The sequence below is a fragment of the Spea bombifrons genome, chromosome 1 (assembly GCF_027358695.1).
Source record: "Spea bombifrons isolate aSpeBom1 chromosome 1, aSpeBom1.2.pri, whole genome shotgun sequence".
Taxonomy (NCBI): domain Eukaryota; kingdom Metazoa; phylum Chordata; class Amphibia; order Anura; family Pelobatidae; genus Spea; species Spea bombifrons.
This window is the reverse complement of record NC_071087.1, coordinates 111,039,009-111,059,114: the sequence shown is the minus strand read 5'-3', so window position 1 is coordinate 111,059,114 and position 20,106 is coordinate 111,039,009. Positions and strand designations below refer to the sequence as shown.

Genomic DNA, 20,106 nt, shown 5'->3' with positions numbered 1-20,106 from the left:
TGAGCCACAAAGTCTTAGACTGCTGTGTGTCTGACCGCAATTGGACCACTATATTGTAGAAAATGAGAATGTAAACCAAGCATGGCTTCCTCATTCCATCAGCTAAAAAGTGGGGTTTGCTGCTCTGTTCCTGTGACTCCTTTCCCTACTCTGTGACTGGAATGAAGGATAAAGTAAGTGGGACAGGGGTCATGTAGTCATAGTTTGCTTTTTGTTTTTATTTAAGTAGACCACAAAATAATACTATGGTAATATGACCACCAAATTTAACTTGACAGTCACTTTTTATCTGATTGTATCTGAGTATATTTTTTAGCTACTTAGATTGTTAGCTTCACAGGGCAAACAGTTGTACCTTACCTTGTAATGGTTTACTGATCCCCTCTCTGGCGAGCCCTGGCATGCTGGTTGTATTTATGTGTCACTAGATGTGTTACTTTGATGAGGGTGATTTTTTAGTTTCTGTAGGTGCGTGCTTATAATGTTTGAGGTGTAATAGTTCACTCTTAGACTATTTTTGTTACTTTAAGACAAATTTTATTTCATTTACTTTTTTTTTTCATTTTTTCCAGATCTCTTTTTTTTTTCTACAAGAAAAGAATAAAAAAAAATATATAAATCTCTAAACAGGAAAATGTATTTTTTCTGTGTTGAAACCTAAATTGGTAGGGAATTGGGACCAGGGGTGAGGGTGTAATAGGGACATCTACATGTAGATGGATCTGAATGAGGGTCTGAATCATAATATCAAAAATAAAGTCTCAGTCTCAACCAGAAACCATAAGGAATGTCTCTGGGGCAAAATAATCATGGTCACTAACTTGTCTACCTTATCACTAGCTTTCTCTTTAAGTCTATCTCTATTGTCTCCCATTCTAACACTTAACAGTCTGTGATCCTACTTCTATCAGTACTTATTTCTTAACTCTGATATGTTGCAATCAATCTGAATAGTGATTTCTCTGATCCTGTCTCTAAACACTTTCATACTGTTTAGTCTTTCAAACTCTATGATCTTTTTCTCTTTCACAAACTCCCAATTATTACTCAATCTTTATCTAATACCATCATTAGCTGTCTGACCTTTAAGAATTCAATGTCTGGAATTACTAATGTCCTGTCTGCCACTCGATGTCTCCCAGGGAAAGGATATCATTGACTCTGACTGACTGTCTCTTTTCCACATCAGCCCTTGTACCTGCTCATGTCCAGTTCGATTATCTTACTTTCTTTTCATATACATTGCTTTCTATGTTTCTTAACCGGTTTACACTACCAGTTGATATCCTAGCAATCTCACCTTCTCCCCCCATTCCTAGTTTCCCCCCTTCACTAGCTGCCTTAACTTTACTAGTTTCTTCACCCTCTTTTCCCTTTATAAACTTTCATCTTACCCCAGGCTATGTTCATGTGGAACATGGAAATTGGGCAGTCTCTGGGCACTTCAGATACCAACTGCCCTGTAGTACATTAGGTCACTCTGTACTATCACACTGTCCAGGACTATCTCTCAGACTGGGACCTTGTGATTGAGGTGATAGCACAGGCCTTGGCCTGCCTCTGATATACCCTCCCTTTCTGCGAGATCGCCTTCCATGATGAACTTGAAGATGCAGACTCATCAGTTCACCGACAGATGTGACAAAAGGACAGTACATGCAACGGTGGAAAGGATTTCCTTGGGACAAATCAAGTGGCTCGTGATCTGGCCTCCCATTAGCTGGTTGGTGCGAAGGACTTCTTCTTCTTTGGCCCCCTCTTCCAGCCACACGAGGAAATACATTGGGACCATGACCTTCAGCCAAATGTAGACGAAGTGGCAGTGAAGCTCCATCCTCACATGGAGGTGGTAGATCTGCACAAGAGGTCCCCCAGCCAGTAGGGACTGAGGGCAGGAGTCTCTCTTGCTGCGAAGCACTTGGTTGAACATTCTTACCCCTCAAAGGTGCAGCAGCAGAGAGTTTGGAGTCCCGGTGATGACGCTGGAGATGATATTTTAAGGAGCCAGACTGAGTTCCAGCATAAGAACAGTGAGGGCATTTATATGGACGTTCTCCTGTACAAAGAGAAGGGTAATAAAACAATGTAAGATAGGAAAGTATGAGGCAGGAAAGATGTTTTTCAGTGAGTCAATAAACACATAGAGGACACGATAACATAAATATACAAGTAGCAGATTTAGTAAAGGTAATACCTTTATTGGCTAACTGGCGTATAATAGATTGCAAGCTTTCAAGACTATCTAGGTCTCTTCTTCAGGAATATGGTAGAATATGCCTGAAGTAGAGACCTAATCTCAAAAGCCTGTAATGTATTTTACTTCAGGTATCCAATAAAGGTATAAAGCATTGCAAATTTGTTCATTTTCTTCAGTGGCCTTATACAGTTCAACTCTATATCTTAATAGATTTATAAACTCATAAAAGCTTTTCACCTGTGTGTACTCGAAGGTGCACCTTTAGGTGGTGGGAAGAACGAAAAGACTTGGCGCAGAAAGGACAATCTCTGCCAGTTGCTCCACGGGGTCGCTCTGCCTGTGTGCTGACACTCCATCCATTTTTATCTGAGAAAGGAAGATATTGATAAGTAATTAGATAATTCATTGTCTGCCTTTTTAAAGATGTTGTAAAACAGACAAAACATTAAGTGCGGTTTCTAGCATTTCAAACAAATAAACCTTATCAGGTATCTTAGTTTATTCTTACTTCTGAAAGTTTAATCAAAAATGTTTTTTCAGTTTCTGTGGAAATGTAAATTAGTATTCTCTAAAAATAAAAAACGAGGCAATATTGTACATCATTAAATATTTATTTCATGGAAATGCTTGGGCATTTGAAGGGACGCTTCAGCCATCATATGTAGTTTCAAGCTTTCAAGTTTCAATTATAATATTTTTCTTTTGAAAATGCATGGATCAATTCATCAGAATCCCTCTGGGCTTATGCACTGGACATCTGAACACCCTTAGCTCCTTCCTGCTTAACGGTGCAGCTGCACAGTATATTCACTGCTAGCCAGTGCTGATTGGTGTGTACTTTGTACTTACATAGTACTTTTAATATGCATGCTTCATGGATGGGGTGGTGTTAGTGTGTTTAACAGCACTAGGAATGTGATTTCAAATGCTGCATTTAGATACAAATGTACCTTATATGACTATAACAGTAAAAATGAACAACACCTGCAGGCCATATGCCAATTTAGTTTATTCTTCACCATTCAACATTTCAGATAGTAGGGAATTATGATGGTGAAGATCTAACGGTCCCTGCAAATTATTATTATTATTAATTTATATAGCACCAACAGATTCTCCATTGCTCTACACAGTGGTTATAGGGGAAAAAAGTCCCTCACTAGAGCTTAATGCTTGTTGGGTAAAAGGCACTATAAATAATACGTTAGTCAGTATGACTCTTAAACCACAGAACGTAAAATAAACAAGTTATACTAAAGTTAAATGCAAAGTATTAGCCTTTCACATGGGATAAAATAGATATTGCAGCATTAGTCCAAGAAAAAAAAACGGATTATTGAGTTGAATCTCATACTTTTTCCAGGCCAACATAGAAGAAGATTTAAGGTTATATCAGCTTTCAGTATCTCAGAGGTCTCTTCCATCTGAGGTCCCAATTTTGTAACTTCAACATCAAATTAAGACTCCTTTTACTAGGGAGAAGGACCTTACAAGTAACTATAGAGTTGGAGTTGTGGAGCATTCCCAGCCTTCATGTGCCAGGTAATAGATTTTTTATATGATTAGATCTTAGCCACATGTCTGTATCATGAGTTATCACCATGCCTTACCTGTGTATCCAACACTCTTCAGTACAATGCCACCAGAGCCCTGGGGAAGCATAACCTTAGCAGCAGATCCTTCTCCCATAGACCCTCTTCCAGCAGAACCTGTCACATCATGGTCTACCTCTCCCCCTTGCACTGCTCTGGCTGTAGCTTGAAGCATCTGGGAACAGGTGGCATCTCCAGCTGGAGGCAGCCTCATTAAAAGGCCAGAATAAAAGCTTTGATATCCAAGCAGTCTGGAGGAGGAGGATGGAGAATTTGATGTGGTGGTATGAGAAGATTGGGCTGATGGATGACCTGCAGTCTCCTGCCCTCCTGGAGTTTTTATCTTCCCTAAATGAACCTTCATATGATTCTTCAAAAACCAAGACTCCTTGAAGCATCGTCCACACACTGAGCATCGATGATCAAAAGAGTCCTTATGCTTGCGCATGTGGCCTTTCAAGAACCAGGACTGGGTGAAACTTTGGGAGCAGATCTCGCATTTGAACTCAGCAGTGGGTGTGGCTGGAATTGGTACTGGGGGAGGCAGAGGTGGAGCAATTTTAGGCCGCTGTGGAACAGCATGTCTCCTTTCAACATGTACAACTAGCTCCCCTTCTTGTGAAGCTGCAAAGTCACATAGGTGGCATTTATAAGGGCGGTGAAGTATGCGAAGGTGCCTTTCAAGCTCAGCTGCCTTACGAAATTTACCCTTGCAAAAAGGACAAGGGTGACGGAGTGGTGGAAGTGGAGGAGGGATAGACAACAGAGGGACTGGCTCATGTGTGTCTTCTGATACAGGATCTGTAGTAACTGGAGAAGTTGGTTCCTTTTGATGATGATTCCCTAGTACCAAGGGCCTCTCGGAATTTGACCCAAAGATAGTTTTGTTTTCTCCACGCCCTTTTGCAAGTGGCCCTCGCACTCTGTGGGTACTTGCGTGTAGAGACAGGATACTGATAAATCTAAACTGCTTTCCACAAATTGTGCAGGGGAACTGCCTGGATTTGGAGCTCGTGCCATCAGAAAAACCATTGGAATGACGTTGAAGATCCAATTCTTCATCAGCAAAAGAAAGGCCAAGAAGGGATGCTGGGTTAGGCGGGGAGGGTGGAGGTGGAGATGGAGAAGCCTGAGATGGAGATAAGGAAGATGGAGGAGGAGAGGGGGAAGTTGGAGGGAGAGAAAAGAAAGGAGATGTCTCAGGATTTTGTGGGGAGGAGATGGCTGGATCAGAGGGTGAAATAGATTCTGAAGGTGTTGATGGAGCTGGAGAGTCAGCTGGCGGGTATGGTGAAGATTGTGGGGGCAAAGGTGAGGCTGGAGGTGAGGAAATAGAGGGTGGTGGTGGAGAAAGAGATATGGAAGAAGGACACGGAGTAACCGCTGTGGGATAGACTGTAACAGTTTCGGGGGAAAGATCCTCTGGAGAGTGGCACAATGAGACTGGAACATGGCAGATTGGAGGAGAGGAGAGGGGAAGAGAGGCAGTCAGAGGGCTGGTTTGAGCTACAGCAGAGGGTATGGAAGGTGACCCATTAGTGGGAAGAGAGAGACAGTTAACCTGAGGAATGGTAGAAGTAGGGGAACAAGGATCAGGTGGGGAAGAGACATGGATTGGTGACAGAGGGGGAGGAGGAAAAGCAGGTTGAGGGGAGGCAGGGGATTGACTTGCCTCCTGGGGTATAGGTTGTGGAGAAGATGATGGGTTAAGATGAGATATGGAAGGGGATTGTTGAGATGGTGGGGGTGCCTGAGCAAAAATTGGTGGGGCAGAGTCCATCTCTGAGGTGTCCAACTGGATTTTTCCAGCAGTGGGTGCTGACTGCTCTGTCTCCTAAAGAGGAAAAATAATTAAATGAATACATATATAGTATACTTAACATAAAGAATAGAACACATTTTACTTAGAAATTCTTCTTCAGAGTAGGTGCCACTGGCAGTTCCTTGTATTTTAAAGTTTTTGTTATTCACAGTGCAATGGACATACATCCCTTTGAGGATACCTCTTGCATCTTGTGGATCCTATAACTTTGTAACTTTACAGTAATTTTTCAATTAATTAATAAAAAATAACAGTAATGTTTTTAACATGCAGTCTCTGTATTCACAGCTTAATTGTAAGATGGATCATAGAAACAGAACCGCAGTGCACAGACTAACACAGTGCTGTAAATGTCCAATGTAATAACTGGCACATTTGCCATTGTACCAGGTTAATCCATTCATTAATCCAGTAAAATATTTCCAAATCAGAAAATCTAAGTATATATAACAATATAAATATTCAGATCAATAATCTCTGGAATATAGATCCATGCAGATTTATGCATTCAACATATTCAGTACATTCTCATTCACTAAATTCAAAGTTGTTTGGGGTTTAGATATGATTTTAAGAGTTTTGTGCATTGGGACATCTACAGAATTAAAGGAGCAGAAATCCACAGAATTGGTAGGGTTTTTAATTAGCCTAAACGAGTGATGTGCCAGACAGAAAAGCTGTGCCCCTGCAACTGCTTCTGTTTGGGTCTTTAAAGAAGGACATTAGCTGAAATACCTTTTGTAATCATGTCAAAAGAGCTTACTTGTCAAGGACAAGTTCTCCATGGTATACCCAAGAGGACAGCACAGCACCAAGCACACTGAAGAGGTTTTCTGAAACCAAATCATTTTGTTTTAAAGCAAGACCAGGCAGACCTACAGTGACCACACTATCAGAAAATCAGTGTATCAGCTTAACATCATTACGGAATCTGTATCCACAATTCAGGCCCAGCTGAACCAAAAATGTCCTATCCAGTAAAGAAAACAAAAGTGCTGCCCTTGTGGGAGAATAGAGCTCTCTAAACCACTTCTTCATCGGAAAAAAACTAAACACTTAGGATTGACCAAACCACACAGAAATTTCTCAGTGGAAAAAACACTGTTTACTGGTGAACATCATTGTAAAGTTCATGCTAGTAGACAGCCACATAAGAGGCTAACACCACAGTGTGTAAAACATACTTTTAAATATAGCGCAGGGAAAATTCAGGTGTGGGGATGTCTTGCCTATTTTGGAGTTGGTGACTTGCACAAGATCAACTACGCTTTGACCAAAGAGAAGTACCACTTTATTTTGCAGAGGCATGTCATCTCTTTAATTTGTGTGCAAGAGGATTAATTTTCCAGCAGGACAAGGATCCTAAACACACATCGAAGCCTTGCCAGGCGTAATGGAAGAGCAAGGAGTGCTCGTTTTTCCCACTGCAAACACCGGACCTCAACCCCTTTGATCATCTTTGGATAGGTGAAAAAGGTGAAACTTATACAGTCATCACTAGACACTCTTAGGAATGCTGTAAATGACTACTGTATAATATGGATTGTAAAATTCTGCACAGACTTAGTCATACCGAACATTAAGCATTTGTGATTTTTAACAAACTTACTTTTTAACTTTTGTTAGTGAGGGTTATGTATGTTTAATAAATACAGTATATCATCTTGGATGCATGATCCTGCTTTTTGAATTACAGTAATGAAATAAGAGAACAAAGTTTCACCCTCTTGCAAAAACTAAAAAATAAAATGTTAAATAAAATGCAATAAAAGTAAAATTAAAGAAGTTTATAGGGACCCCAGTGATGTAACCATGACAAGATTACCAAGGGTATCTCTATCCATATTGGAACAGGGAAAAATAATAAGAAAAAGGAGGAATTAAAAAAACTATAAACACATGGCCCATCACCCTGTACCCATACCACTAGAACTAGAAAAAAAAAACACCCTTGCTACCCCAAACCCAGAAGTATATAAATGTATAATGTTAGGTACTATTTTAGAGATTGATTGGGCCCTCTAGAAGACCTAAATGTGTGGGGTATTACTGTAATCATTTGAATACAAGAATGAAGCTAGAGAGCATACCTAGGGTTTTTCATGGGGTTTTTCATGGATGAATAAACCTTTTTATTACAAAATCATGGTATGTGGAAACTCCATATACAACAACTTATAAGTCATTATACAAGTAATATATTTCCCCTCAATTTGCACTCTTTGTGTTATTAGCTTATGCCCCTGATAAGAAGGTAATGCATGTAGCTGCCGCTCTACAGCACTCTGCATGTCACTGGATCCTCACATTTCTTATCTTCACAGCATATCCTCAATTATAGCTATCCATTTCTAAATATGATTGTCTCCTCTAATTCCTTAAAGTGAATGCATATGGCTGTTTCAATTTCTGTTGAAGATCAGTTTGACTATAGTTATGCATGCTTGTTTAACTATACTATCAGTGTACATGTATGTCATTATTATTATTATCATACAAAGTAACCAACCACCGAAGAAAATCCTAAAGCTTCACACATGAGTTTTTGGAGGAGAATGATGTTTATAACATGACAATACCATGAGCATAAGTGGTATTATCAAAACTTAGTTAGTGAAATCAGTAACACTACCTCATACTGTGACTGATGTCCTCATAATGCTGCCTGTTAGAAAAGTAAAATAACTGCCACAGGTAGTCTTACTTCAGAGTGAAGTTGTATATAGCAGAAACAAACATTAGGGTAAATCAGCCCAATATTCTGGCCTAGGCCTGGGGCAGCAGGCCCAGGGGAGGCAGTTTCTCTGCCCCAAAACAGGGGAGGGTCAGAATCCTCGGTTTTTTTAATCTCTGATCTTCCCAACAGGGCGTTTAACACGGGAGAAGACGTGCATGCCTTTAAAGACCTCCAGGATATGCTGTCACATCCAGGCACTCTGCGATGAGCATGGCCCCGACGCTGGGGGGCGAGGGCCGGAGTCAGGCCTAGGGCAACATCAAGGTAAGCAAATCTCTGGAGTACATATTAAAATAATTCAGCCAATTTTAGGATACAATTGAACTGCTTATTAAGGTCACAAAGGATAATCATATGCATACATGTTGTATTTATCTGTCCATTTTTAAATGTAAATCGATTTTAAAGAGGCATGCAGCTCATACACTGTGCACTTTTATGTCACTGCTCATTGTGCCTATAATTGTATTTATTCACTCTACATGTATTACTTTGTTGAGTGAAAAAATATCTAAAAATAAAGTTTAAAAATCTAAATGTACAGCATGAAATTACTCAGGCAGAGTACTGGACTGTATGTGGAGCCAAGAGGTAAGTAGGCGCTAACCTGTAGTATATAGTATATAGGGTAGTGTGACATTTCTTCTGGCCTTACCTAGTATTTTCACGTGAGCTATTTCCAGTAAAAGGCTGATTTTGTCTTTCAAAATACATAGTTAACCCCTGAAGGGCCAGAAAGTGGGATATATTCTTCCCCATGCAGGTAGGCACATTTTCTGACAATGCTATAGTTTTAGGTGACAAACGTAATTAGCCATTCATCTAAATTATATATATATATATTCTATATTTGCTTGATTATAAGATGCCACCCCCCCAAATTTGAATATTAATTTAGGAAAAAAAGAAAAGACCTGAATTTAAGAGGATGCTATAGGGAAAGAAGTTTTGCTACTAAACATTAATTCACATGTAAACTATTTTTTCATATTTAATAAAAACTGAGAAAAATGAATTTTTGCTTTTATTTCATTTTATTTGCCAACCTGGCCTCCCCCAGTTATGCACATCTGCCCCCAGGCTTTCCACTCTGTCCCCCAGATATGCTCTATACCCCCTTATATGTCACTTTGGCCCCCAGGTATGCCTTTTTTCCTCCCCTATAAGCCACTCTGCCTTCCTGATATAACACTCTGGCTCCCAGATATGCCTTATACCCACCTATATGCCACTCTGCCCTCCTGATATGCCTTATACCCCCTACAGAGTATTTGCACTGAAAAAAACCTTGTCTTATATTCGATCAAATAGGTGTATATATATATATATATATATATATATATATATATATATATATATATATATATATATATATATATATATATATATATATATATACCAATAACCATGGGATTTCTGGGGAAAAAACAAGCCTTCTGGCTTGTCTGGTAGATGTGGATGAGTTTTTAATAATGCTTCTACTCTATATACATATATATATTATATATATAATATATATATATTGGACACGGTAATCGGTTTAACAGTACCAAGCTTATGACCAATTGTGTATCTGATCCCATAATGTAATGGTAAAAATAACTTAATTTTCCTTTATATACCTAACAAAATAGTAAAACTAAAATAAATAATTTTCGTAAATGTCCCTACCCGCTTTTGAGGACAGCAGCTCCCATCACCCTTATCATCTGGCTAGGTGATTTGAATTGTAGTCCGTATAAGTGGTCAGTTTTTGTATTGTAATCAATACATTGATTTCAATACATTTGTGCGCATATTTTGTTTTGTGGATAGCAAAGATCCAGCAGCTGAAATGTACAACTATCTTTCTATCTCAGAATTTGTTGAGTAAACTACAAATTCAGCTTTAGTGTCCTAATTAACAACACCTTTAATGACGGCTCGGCATAGCTCTGCTTCCTGGTCTGGTTTGAGGACATAACAATCACAAGAGTTTTCAGTCATGGCACTACTACTCGTTCAGTGTGAATAGGCACACAGGGAATTAACTATAAAGAGCAATCCTTAGGAAAACTTCTAAAATATAGAGCAATCACCATGGTAACCAATGCAATGTTTCTTTTTAATTTTTAGTTAATAGAAATATTTAGTAGTCTGTACTAGAATTGCATATGTCAGGAAAACAATATCATACCTTAGCACATACTATATACAATATATATATATGGTATATATAATATTTATAATATATATAACATTAGCTTGTGTTGGATGACGACTGGGCAGATCTGATAAGACAGGTAGCCAAAACTGCAGATGTCTAATTTGCCTTTGCATTTTACCTAAAAACGGTGCTTTCTACATTCATCATCAGTTATACCCAAACCATTACACCCTAGCTAGGTTTGTGAGAGCCTGCTTGATTTATTTTTCATGTTTGTATAATCACGTTCATATATTCCTGTATGTCTGTGTTGCTTTATATATTTGTCAATCTTGGGCATTTATTAAAGAACTGACAGCTGAAGCCACTGACGTTGCATTGTGTATTAAAAATATTATTTAAACAAACCATGGCTAAGAGCGATGGTAAAATAAGTCACTAGTGAAATCTCTTTTGGTAGTCTCTTTTCAAAAATATATAATTTGTTTCTGGGCTCCAAAACTATTATTCAAATCCAATTAAGTCCATGGGATGAAATTTCCTATATGAAGTGTCCAAAGGCTTATGTATGTGTATGTGTGGCTGTATTGTAATATTTTGTGGCAAAAACTTTATGTATTTCATGAATGTGTTTAGTGTCATTTATCCTTATGCATACATTCATCATCTCCCTGCGTGCATATTACATGTTCTACATCACTTTCTCCAGGACATATGTAGATTTCAGCTGATGCTGACCAGAACAGTGGCTGTGATAAGGCACGTAAGCCTTACTTTCAAGTAGTTATTGAATATGCACACTACAATTATATTGAGGACATATCCTTATATCCCTGGGTATGGGTGTATAACCAGCCGGGTCTGTTTTTTTGGGGTTTATATTTATGCATGTTTGCATGGTTTGATTTTTTGTTCAGGTCAGAAACTACATTTTAAAACCTTCCTTAATGAGCTTGATTTCTTAACATTCTATGGGTCATCATAGGCCCAGAGCACTATACAATGTTCATTATTAGATAGATCAAGAATACTTGAAGCTACAGTGCAATGTTTATGTCTGGTCATGGAGACTTTTTACTGAGTAACTTGCCGCTACTGTCTGAGCGCTGGGTGAATCCGCTATGTTCCTTACATCATGACGTGTCCCAAAAGGGCCTAACTTTTCAGAAGCTTTCAAAATAATTACTACTTAATTAATGGTATACGTGTCAGTTTGTGAGGATTGCAGCTAGTTGAATTCCTAATGTGGGCCTGGCTATACCTGTAATGGGTGTAGAGAATATACAGAGAGATTAAATTCTCAGGACCAACTCAATCTTCAGTAATTAAAGTCCATTTATTTTGGTGTTAATATTACATAATATACACTTGGTTGGTAATTATAAGGCTAATTTGCTTTAGTAAATAAACCTATAATAACACCCTTTAAGAATGTCCCCAAAACAGTTCACTATCAATAATCATCGTAATGAAACGCACACAGAACTTCAAAATCTATTAACGACTGAAATAAAGGGAACTTAACTGAAATTGAAAAAAATTATTTAAAAAAATATAGCTTTCAGACAAATATAGAGGACAACCCTGCGCCCCTAAATGAGCAACAGCCCCCCAGAGCACAAGGCAGAGAAATACGAATGTGGTAGAATAAGGTTTGAGGCACGGCTAAAATAAAAAACTCCCTTCTCCTTTTTGGTGACCATTTCTACAACTATTCTAAAGGCCCTTTAAAATCAAGAATCCCTTCTATAGGTGTGTAATAGAAAGGCTGTAGTGATTATCCACACAAACTGATATTTTAGGATATCGGTTATGGTGGCTCTTGTGTTGACTAACGTTCATTGTTGTTTGGGGGCATCTGTTTGTCCGCTTACATTTTTGCTAGAGGGTGTCTGAGTTACTACTTAAGTAAATCTCCAGAATTAATCCTGGGCGACTAATGTTGGGAACTCAGGTGGCACTTGTGATACCTACAGGGAATATCCAAGTGGAGCATCAGAAGCTGTTATAAGGAATAATACGGCATGGTTAACTCACATGTTATATGGCAATGAAGAAATCTCACTGATTTAGGTATACATTATATAAGCTCTTCATGCTGGGCCCCTGTTACTATGACTGTAGACTCATCTGAGCAACAAAACCCCTGGATCTACTGGGTGATTTTTAGTGGCATTGCTTTTGCCTCCTGTGCCCTTATTTATTTATATTTGTGAACTTCTATGTGGATTATGTGGGGTTATTGCGCAATATACAATGTGCACCTTCATTCTTTTGTATCTTATATGTATCCTGCATGTTGTAATTTAAATGTTGTGTATGTTTGTATTACAATACACATGACTATACATATTGGGTGTTTGAAATCACTGATTGTCTTGTATTTGTGTATACAATCCAGTCTGTTTCAATATTTGTCTATACATTTATCCCTATGGAAAATTTTGATCTGTATATCTTTTATGCGTACAATCATGCAAGTAATATACTTAAAAATACAACCCACTGTCAGAGACTAACAATATATTAACATACAGTTTGTATGTCTGTGTTTTTGTAGATACACTGTATATTTAAGTATTTATGTTTGAAACAATGTTACATTTTTCTACCCATAGTATGTTACTGCAAATCCATGTGTGTTTTTGTTGTCTGTACTGCCTGAGCGTTGTGTGTATGTAATCAACACATTATAGGGTCTATTCACTAAAGAAAGATTGTGGGGAAATATTACCTGCCTGATAACAATATGCATTATCAAGGGCAAAGCTGAAAGACATGTAGCATAAGGGGCTTCGTCTTGTAGGACTGATTTGGCTCTGCATAATGTGTAGGTAATGTGGGAGCCAGCTCACCCCCTTTTATAAGAAGATCACTGGAATATGCCCTTCATAATGAATTATGGTATCTGAGAGTTGAAATGTTTGATTGTCCCACATGTATTTGAAGTTATTGCAGTTATACACGAGACAAATATGGGGTTAAATCTTAAGATTGTCCAAGACTCTGTTTTGCACCTGAACTGCTCTTTATACATATCCCCAATGTCTCTTAGCGAACAGTAGTCTGAATTTGATATGCAGGGATGTCATACTGTGTGAACCCACGGTTACCGTACACCTCGGTCTCCTTATGGTGACCCATAGTGTGCATCCAGGCATGTAATCCTGTGCATCTGTGTATAATACCCTGTCTGTCTGTATACTTAATCCTGAATATGGGATTCTGAGTGCCTGCTAGTTTGTTTATCAGTGTGTCATTTTTAAAGTAATTATTACTTGTAACATTATGTGTTTGTAGTAATGTTTGTCTTGATAATTATCTTCTGTATGTATGTATATATATATATATATATATATATATATATAATCTGTTTAATGGTCCTATGTGTAAAGATACATGCACTGTACGATCGATATTGTTATTTATTGATTTATATTCATTTATGAAGCACTGTCACCTGTGTTGTGGTTCTGGATGTAACCTTTTTTGTATGTATTTCTATGTGCATTTTTTATTCAGTTTGCGTTTATCATGCTATATCTCCGTGGTCATTTTTTTCTGTATGTAGTTATATTTGTTAATGTGTGTTTATGTTATATATTTGTCTGTCTGCCTTTTCCGATCTACCATGAGGGTCAGGCTGAATAGCGATGATGCAATATCATAGATATCATGCCCAGGACCCCCATACCAGCTGGATACAATACAGCTGTACCCTCTCCCATCTGTTATAGTCACCCTGAGTGCGTCACTGTGACTATCTGTTTGTATTATAGTATGTCTGTTTAACATTTGTGTGTTCATCCCACTGTGTCTGTGTTACCATTTGTCTTAATCACAAAGGATCTGTTTAACCAGACATCTCTATGTCTAACAGTGTATGATCGTAGTGTGTCTGTGTGTGTGCATCATGGGGCACACTTATTATCTCATGTCTGTATATGTGCATTTGTTGTGTTAAGTGCCTGTACCCCTCTCTGCATTAATATCTGTGAATGTATTCATATACAGTGTGTTTGCCCATGTGTGTGCTGCTGCATTAAATTATGTATGCATATGTATATCCATCCTATCTCCTGTTCTTGGCATTTGTGTATGTAACTGTGTTTATGTGTATAGGTAGACGTGTACGTGTGTGTGTTGATCTATTTCTGTATATCCCCATGTGTCTCTATACTCATCTGTGTGTATGCATGTGTGTGCCCATGTAATTTCATCACACATTCATTACTCAGACTCACTCAGCCATGTAATAGAGACAGAGAGAGCGAGAGACAGAAAATCACAAGGCCTCATTCTACCCCCTCCCTGCCCAGGCCCCAGACAGACAGGCGGGCAATGTATATGGGGGGCGGGGGTTACATCCCACCCTTTACTGCACCCCATTTAACCCCTTTTGACAGTTGAAAGCAATGTAGTACATTTCACTACAGACTCCTCTGGCAGTGAAAGTGTGTAAATAGCTGATAAATTATTTTTTCTAGCCCCAGTATCACAAGGGTTAAAACGACATCCCTCCCCCTTCATCCTGTACCCCTGTCCTCTCTTTCTTTCACCAAAAAACCCTTTCACCTTATTCTGTGGTTCCCCTCCCTCCTTCTGCTCACCCCCTCCTACCGATTCTCAGTACAAAGACCCTCTCATTCCCCTAACCCTCCCTTCTTTATTCTCACATTCCCCCTCTTCCTACCCCCCTTCCGCTCTTTCCCCTTCTCAACAGAGAGGGACAGAGAAAAACACACACTTCTAGGACAAAAAGTTACCCTGTTGTTCCATAATGTTTCTTTCCCTGGTTTAGAGGATCTTTCTTTCTTAACTACACTATTTCTAATTCTGCATGTTGACACTTGTCTCTTTTCTCCCACCCCGGTTCTATACTGTGTTTCTATGTATCCCTCTCCCTCCGTCTTTTCTCGTTCTTCTTCTCTTCCTTACTCCCGTCTCCCGTTCCTCTTTCTGTTTCTCTCCTTCTCTCCCCATCCGTTTCTCCGCCCCCTCTCTCCGTTTCCCTCTCTCCTTTTTTCTTCCTTCCCCTCTCTCTCTCTGTTTCTTTCTCTCTTTCTCTCTCTCTCTCCTTTCCCTCTCCCTCTCTATTTCTGTTACTCTTTCCACCCTCCCTCTCTCCCCCTCCTCACTTGCACCTGCTAAGTTTTTTTACCAATATTTCATTTTTTTCCTCCCTTCTTTTCCCATTAAACAAACAAACAACATCACACCCATTAAAAAATATACATTCCTTCCCCACTCCCTGTCCCATCCGCACACCCAACACCCTATAGATAGATCAGAGCCATGAATCCTGTACAATAAATGGATAAAATAGTGTTCCCCGAGCAGGAAAGTCTGTGTGTTATACTCACACTCCCGGGCAGAGAAGAGATTATCTGCTCCCGACGTCAGCGCTACGTGGTTGGTGAAGAATTAAACCCATGGCAGGGACAGCGAGATGCCTCTTTGTGCTTTTCATGCGTGCTGCAATTTGCATTTTCTAAGGGCCTTTCATCAAGCATGCGATCTCTCAGGGAGAGTTACACAAAAGCAGCTCAAATCCCCGCCACAAAAATGGATGCCCCCCTTCCTCCCCCCTCTCCTCCTCTATCTCTCTCTTCTCACTCGCTGCCTCTCACTCTCTCTCTCTCCTTTTCCCTCTCTTTTATAAACAGTCTCTCTTTCACTGCCTCTTTTCTCTCCTGCCTCTCTTCCTGTCTGCCTATTGATTAATTTCTGTCTGTCAACACCGCTCTGTCTCTCTCCGTCAGTAGATTTTTTTTTTCTCACTCTGTAATCTCTCTCACTCTTTTACTGTTTATGCTTTTGCTCTCTCTCCTGATTGTTCTCTTACCTCTTTCCCCTTACTCTCCTGACTCCTGTCTGTTGCTTTTGATCTGTCTCTGAGTACTTTTATTTGGATTTCTGCATTCTCACTGGTGTTCCTTTCATCTCATAGTACTTCAGCCTGTCCCTTCCCTTTTATACCTATATTTATTTTTTTAAGACTCTCTCTCACCCTCTCTCTCTGTGCCTGACATCTGCACTCGCTTTTTAGCCAACTCTTTTTCCCACTTACCAGTCAGCTTTGCCCAGTATAACTCTGCTGCATCTGTCTGTCTCGCACCTGAGCGCTTGTTCATAATCTCTCACCTGCTACCCTGCCCTCTTTTCTCCTCTCCTTTGGTTTTCACTGTTATCCCTTTTCCTCCCTCCTATTATATCCTTTTTTCCTGTAATTTGTTCCCTAAATGTCTCTCACCTGTGTTTTGCCTGTCCCACTCCTTCCTCCTTTCTCTCGCTTCTCCTTCAGCTGGTGACTCTGATTCCCCTTATGTTTGTTATATACCCACTCAGCCTTTCTTCTCACACTCTCCCTGTTTTCCACCTCACTAGTTATCCTTACCCCCTTTGTCTCACCTCTTTCTTTTATCTACCCTCTCTGTTTTTGGTAAAAGCTGCATCTTGCATGTATTTTTTTTTTCTCTTACACACACATACTGTCTCTTCTATTTTCTCACTCTTTCCTCTACTATTTTATCATTTATCTTTTTTCTATTATATCTCAATTTTTTGTACCCTTTTCGGTCTCCATATTGCTGTGATTCCCCCCACCTCTCTCCTCTCTCTTCCTGTTTATACCTTGCTGCTTTTTCTCTTCACATCTCGGTGAAGACTCAATTTATTGATCAACAGATAATGAGGACACAGTCTGAATGACAACGGAGAGAAGAGAGACTGGGAAGAAAGAGCTGCTATCACCTTACACACAGACTGGGACATACACACCTCACACACACACACATTAGTACAAACACTTGCATATAGTACTCATGTCTGCTCCCACACATACATGTCTAATTCTTCGCATGCATACAGATTTGTTTTTGTAATATGCACACACACACACACACACATATATATATATATATATATATATATATATATATATATATATATATATATATTACATACACATATATATACCCTGAAATATGTGGACACACTCATCTGCTTATATACAAATATTTGCAAGCAATACAAACATTACAGGGGTTTTTGAACTAAATCAGCAAGGTGAATCATTGTCCAGCTGGAGACATGCTGGCCCCATGCGGTTCTCATAGGTTTCTGTGTGCCCCCATGCTGTCTGCTGAGCACACTATTTCTGTTGAGTTGTTAATTTAATAGTGCCCCCAGTCCCTGATATTTTACATAGTCTGTAGCCCCCTAAGCTTATAAAGTTGAGCAGCATTTGAAAACATTATACAGGAGGTAATGTAGTTTTACATTAACATAGTAGATAAGTGGAACTGCCGCCCAGCAGAAGTGGTATAGTTAAATACGGTAAAGGAAGGGATATATATGTAAAGCTATCCTGAATCTAACACTAGATCAATGACTGATTAAGGTCTGAATCTTTACATTTGGAAAAATGAGCAGACTATGTGGGCCAAATAGTTCTCATTTGCAACAAGTTCTACAGCAGATTGTTTAAGACCTGTAAATTGCGAGGTGGGGGCTCTATGGATGCATGCCGTGTTTTCTCCAGGTAAGAGACGCAAACGCACCCAGCCATCCACGCGATGTAAAATAAATCGTTATTCATCAACCAGGCCAACTTCTTCCACTGCTCGGTGGTCCACTTCTTATGCCCACCTGTCCATTGTAGGCACTTTCGACAGGGGTCAGCATGGGCACTCTGAGTGGTCTGCTGCTACGCAGCCCCATACACAACAAACTGCGGTGCACTGTGTCTTCTGACACCTTTCTATCAGAACCAGCATTAACGTTTTCAGCAATTTGAGCTACAGTAGCTCGTCTGTTGGGTTTGACAGCCTTTGTCCCCCACATGCATCAATGAGCCTTGGCTGCCCATGACCATGTCGCCAGTTTACCGCTTTTCCTTCATTGGACCACTTTTGATTGGTTCTGACCACTGCAGACTGGCAACAGCCCACAAGAGCTTTAGTTTTGGAGATGCTCTGACCCAGTCGTTCAGCCATCGTCTAGCCGTCACAATTTGGCCCTTGTCAAAGTCACTCAGATCCTTAAGCTTACCCATTTTTCCTGCTTCTAACACATCACTTTGAGGCCGAACTTGCTGCCTAATATACCTCACCCACTGACAGATGCCACGATAACAAGATTATCAGTGTTATTCACTTCACCTGTCACTTGTCATAATGTTATGGCTGATTGGTGTATCTATACGCAAAAATATTGAATCGTTATTTTGTTAGGCCCACACACTGGTCACTGGTCATCACTTGGCAGTAAAAACAACAAAGCATTATTTTTGGCAATGCAGTCCAGTTGTCAGAAGTGTAGATGAATAGCAGTGGAATGATCATTTCCCATAAGCCTGCAAAGTATCTTATAAGTATCAAAGTACTATTATTTATACACAGACAATAATTTAAAAAGCCACAGGTGTGGGAAATTAACATTTAATTGCCATTTTAACCTGTGTGTGTCACCTTGTGTGTCTGTAACAAGGCCAAACATTCAAGGGTATGTAAACTTTGGATTAGGGCCATTTGGGTGATATTTTTTATCATGATGATATATATATATATCACAAATAGGTGTCATTTAAATGTCATAAAATATTATTTTTCGGTCGCTACAAAACTCCCCATATGGAATTTGAAAAAAAAAGTTATGCTAGTGGACCAGAACTAAATATTTTTACCATTTAACCCATTGAGAGTGAACCGGTCTATACACACATTATCCTCTGGGAGGCCAAGACAATTTTCACAGAATTTCTATTGTTATTACAGCTTACAACTTGAGCTATTCAGAGATAGTTTAAGCTCAAACATTAATCACATCAAATGCTATAATGATGTAAATGCAAACAATTAAATGCACAAAAAACACATTTCCTATGTTTGTTCCCTGTATACTCTGCGAAGGACTGGCAAGATTAGAGCAGTTGCCCTCCATGGGCTGCTACAGTTTTACATGTAGTAAATAAGAATAACACAATAAGTGTGTTGTCTGCCAAATATATTTGCTTTTTTACTGGGCCACTTAGCTGAACTTGCCCCAAGTGTATCTTTTGCCAGGATTCTCTTGTGCAAGGGAAACAAAAAATAAAAGCAACAAAAATAATTATCTTGAAGGTTTAGAACCCCCTTCGTAAATATAGCTAATACATGTAGTTGCATATACAGTTGTGCTCAAAAGTTTGCGTACCCTTAGAGAATTGGTAATCTATGTACCATTTTTTATAAAAACATGAGAGAGCTGGCAAATCACATTTCTTTTATTTCTTATGGGATTCATATTCAACTGTAGGTTATAACAGAATGACGCAATCATAAGACAAAGCATGGCAACAAAGAAAAAAATGAAATGACACCCGTTCAAAAGTCTGCATACCCTTAGCTCTTAATATTGTGTATTGCCCCCTTTAGCATCAATGACAGCGTGCAGTCTTTTGTAATAGTTGTAATTCTTGAAGGTGGTATAGCTGCCCATTCGTCATGGCAAAATGCCTCTAGGTCATGCAAAGTCTGGTCGACTTGCATAAACTGCACGTTTAAGATCTCCCGAGTGGCTTAGTGATATGAAGGTCAGGAGACTGTGATGGCCACTCCAGAACCTTTACCT

At 39.2% G+C, this 20,106-nt stretch overlaps 2 protein-coding genes across 3 annotated transcripts in view; one reads left to right on the top strand and one right to left on the bottom strand.

The window, feature by feature from the left end:
• Window positions 1–514: 514 nt before the first annotated feature.
• On the bottom strand, window positions 515–16,929 carry ZNF219 (zinc finger protein 219). Of its 2 annotated transcripts, none has more exons than XM_053468533.1 (4): window positions 15,261–16,929; window positions 3,808–5,623; window positions 2,435–2,563; window positions 515–2,056 (listed from the first exon to the last, which is right to left on the bottom strand). In XM_053468533.1, the coding sequence occupies exons 2-4, from the start codon at window positions 5,567–5,569 to the stop codon at window positions 1,476–1,478; spliced, it is 2,472 nt and encodes an 823-aa protein (XP_053324508.1). In that variant the 5' UTR covers window positions 5,570–5,623; window positions 15,261–16,929; the 3' UTR covers window positions 515–1,475. The 2 variants fall into 2 exon arrangements, with proteins under 2 accessions (XP_053324508.1, XP_053324507.1); XM_053468532.1 differs by having other exon boundaries at window positions 15,858–16,929.
• The window catches only part of LOC128468150 (tubulin polymerization-promoting protein family member 2-like), a 27,554-nt gene continuing 15,967 nt past the window's right edge, over window positions 8,520–20,106 (top strand). Inside the window, exon 1 of the mRNA XM_053449876.1 lies at window positions 8,520–8,612. The gene's annotated coding sequence lies outside the window, so the exon portion shown is untranslated. The remainder of the gene's footprint in view (window positions 8,613–20,106) is intronic.

Bases quoted from the DNA above. Each gene is read 5' to 3' on its own strand.
- ZNF219 (XM_053468533.1), bottom strand. From the start codon at position 5,569: ATGGACTCTGCCCCACCAATTTTTGCTCAGGCACCCCCACCATCTCAA. The intron at 2,564-3,807 runs GTAAGGCATGGT...TTCCTTTCTCAG, and splicing joins GAAGAGTGTTGGATACACAG to ATAAAAATGGATGGAGTGTC. The intron at 2,057-2,434 runs GTGAAAAGCTTT...CTCTTTGTACAG, and splicing joins GCACCTTCGAGTACACACAG to GAGAACGTCCATATAAATGC.